The following is a 1,853-nucleotide window of genomic DNA, read 5'->3' as shown; positions in this document are numbered from 1 at the left end:
CCCCACCACCCCACCACCCCTCCTTGTTCTCCCCTGGCCCCACCCTGCCCCCACCCCCACCCCTGCTGCAGGTGCCAGGGCACCCTGGGGCCTCAGCTGCTAACGCCCTTTCTGGTGAGTTTGGGGTCCTGGCCGGGGGGTGGGGGGCAATGACCCTGGGTTTGGGCCCAGTCAGCTTTGGGGCATTTGGACCTTAGCAGACTGCAGGGCTTGAGGAGGGAGTGGCTCAAGGCCAGAAGGGAAGGCCAGTCACCCGGGCCCAAGGAGGCTGACAGGCGACAGATGGTAAAGCCTTCTCCCCTCCCCTCCCACAGACCAGGACCTGATCGGCCAGGACCTGAACTCTCGCTACCCTGAGGTGGTGGGGGCAGGGGGCTCATCCCGGCCCCTGGCCTTCCAGTTCCACCAGCACAACCACCAGCACCAGCATACCCACCAGCACACCCACCAGCACTTCACCCCTTACCCCCCAGGCCTGCTGCCACCCCACGGCCCCCACATGGTGAGCTCCTCATTGGGCCGGTGATAAGGCTCAGAGGCTTGGGGGGAGGGTCTGGCTTCAGGGGAAGGCCCGGGTCTCTGGCTAGCAGCTTACTCTTCCCTTCTCTTCCCTAGTTTGAGAAATACCCAGGAAAGATGGAAGGCCTTTTCCGGCATAATGTGAGTGCATGTGTGTGGTGTGTGGACGTAGATGCGTTAGTGCGTGTGACCCTAACTGTTGGGGGTCCAATCTTCAGCTTCAAAAGCAAGAGCCTTAAGCTCCCTGGGGGGCTTTAGGGTGGAGGCCAGAGGACTGATGGGCAGACCAGACGTGGGCTGCACCTCCACTCCCAGTTTGGACTAGCCCCATTCTCTCCACAGCCGTACACGGCCTTCCCTCCCGCAGTGCCCGGCCTACCTCCGGGCCTCCCGCCGGCTGTCTCCTTTGGCTCCCTGCAGGGGGCCTTCCAGCCCAAGGTGAGCTCCCAATCTAGACACTTTCACCACCCCCACCCCTTAAAACCCAACACCTCCAGGTCCACATACCTTCTTCTCATTCTCCAAACCATGCCCATCTGCCCTCCCCGTGTGGCCCCGTTTCCCTAAAGCCATCGTTCCTCCCTGTCCCAGTCCCCAGCTTGGTGACAGACCCCTTTCTGCCCAGTGCCAGCTCTCCTGACTGTTTCCTCCACCCCCCTTTCCCAGAGCATGAACCCCGAGCTGCCACCACGACTGGGGCCAATGCCAAGCGGGCTTCCCCAAAAGGGGACACAGGTGAGGGGGCCAAGGCAGGTCCTGCTGGAATTGGAAGGTCTGTTGAGTAGAGCAGGGTTGACCTGAGCGTGAATCATTGACTGATCCCTCCTGTTGATACGTGTTGGGGGTGTTCCTGAGAATATGATGTGAGAGAATTTATGTAAATGACAGGATTTCCCAGGCATGAGGAATGGGAATTTCATGAACTTGCCCGAGAAATAAGATTATTCGATTTTATTTTTAAGTTAAAAAACTTTTTCTCCCCAAAATGACATCATACCAGGAAGTCCTGTCTATAAAACTGAAAAGATAAGCTGTCGCTTTGTGAAGTGGCACAAGGTGACCAAGCCTTCCCTCCCGCTTAGGGCCCAGGGCTCTGGGAACCGTGAAAAAACACAGGATGTATTTCCTAAAGGACAGACTAGACCAGAGGTTTTCCAGACTCTCTCACAGTAATAAAGGCTTTTCTCTAAAGAAAGCTTCAACAGGCCCGCACATAAAGCTACTAACAGGACAGCTGCTTCTACTGAGAAATGATTCTGCCTGCCCACTCACCACTCCCAGTCTCCCAGGCAAAGCCTCTTCTTGGAGCCTGGTTCAGGGCCTTGGTGGGTGTG

The 1,853-nt window shown here is 57.4% G+C and overlaps 1 protein-coding gene across 1 annotated transcript in view; it reads left to right on the top strand.

Annotated features, from left to right (window-relative positions):
- FBRS (fibrosin) overlaps positions 1–1,853 on the top strand; it is a gene marked incomplete at its 5' end in the record, with an annotated part of 10,393 nt that overhangs the window by 4,052 nt on the left and 4,488 nt on the right. The window contains 5 exons of the mRNA XM_006774089.2: positions 1–114; positions 315–502; positions 616–660; positions 862–957; positions 1,186–1,254. The exon at positions 1–114 is cut by the window's left edge and continues 197 nt beyond it. Coding sequence (XP_006774152.2) covers positions 1–114; positions 315–502; positions 616–660; positions 862–957; positions 1,186–1,254 — 512 coding nt within the window. The remainder of the gene's footprint in view (positions 115–314; positions 503–615; positions 661–861; positions 958–1,185; positions 1,255–1,853) is intronic.

Source organism: Myotis davidii, unplaced genomic scaffold, assembly GCF_000327345.1.
Source record: "Myotis davidii unplaced genomic scaffold, ASM32734v1 scaffold1047, whole genome shotgun sequence".
Lineage (NCBI taxonomy): Eukaryota > Metazoa > Chordata > Mammalia > Chiroptera > Vespertilionidae > Myotis > Myotis davidii.
This window is presented reverse-complemented; position numbering and strand designations above follow the sequence as displayed.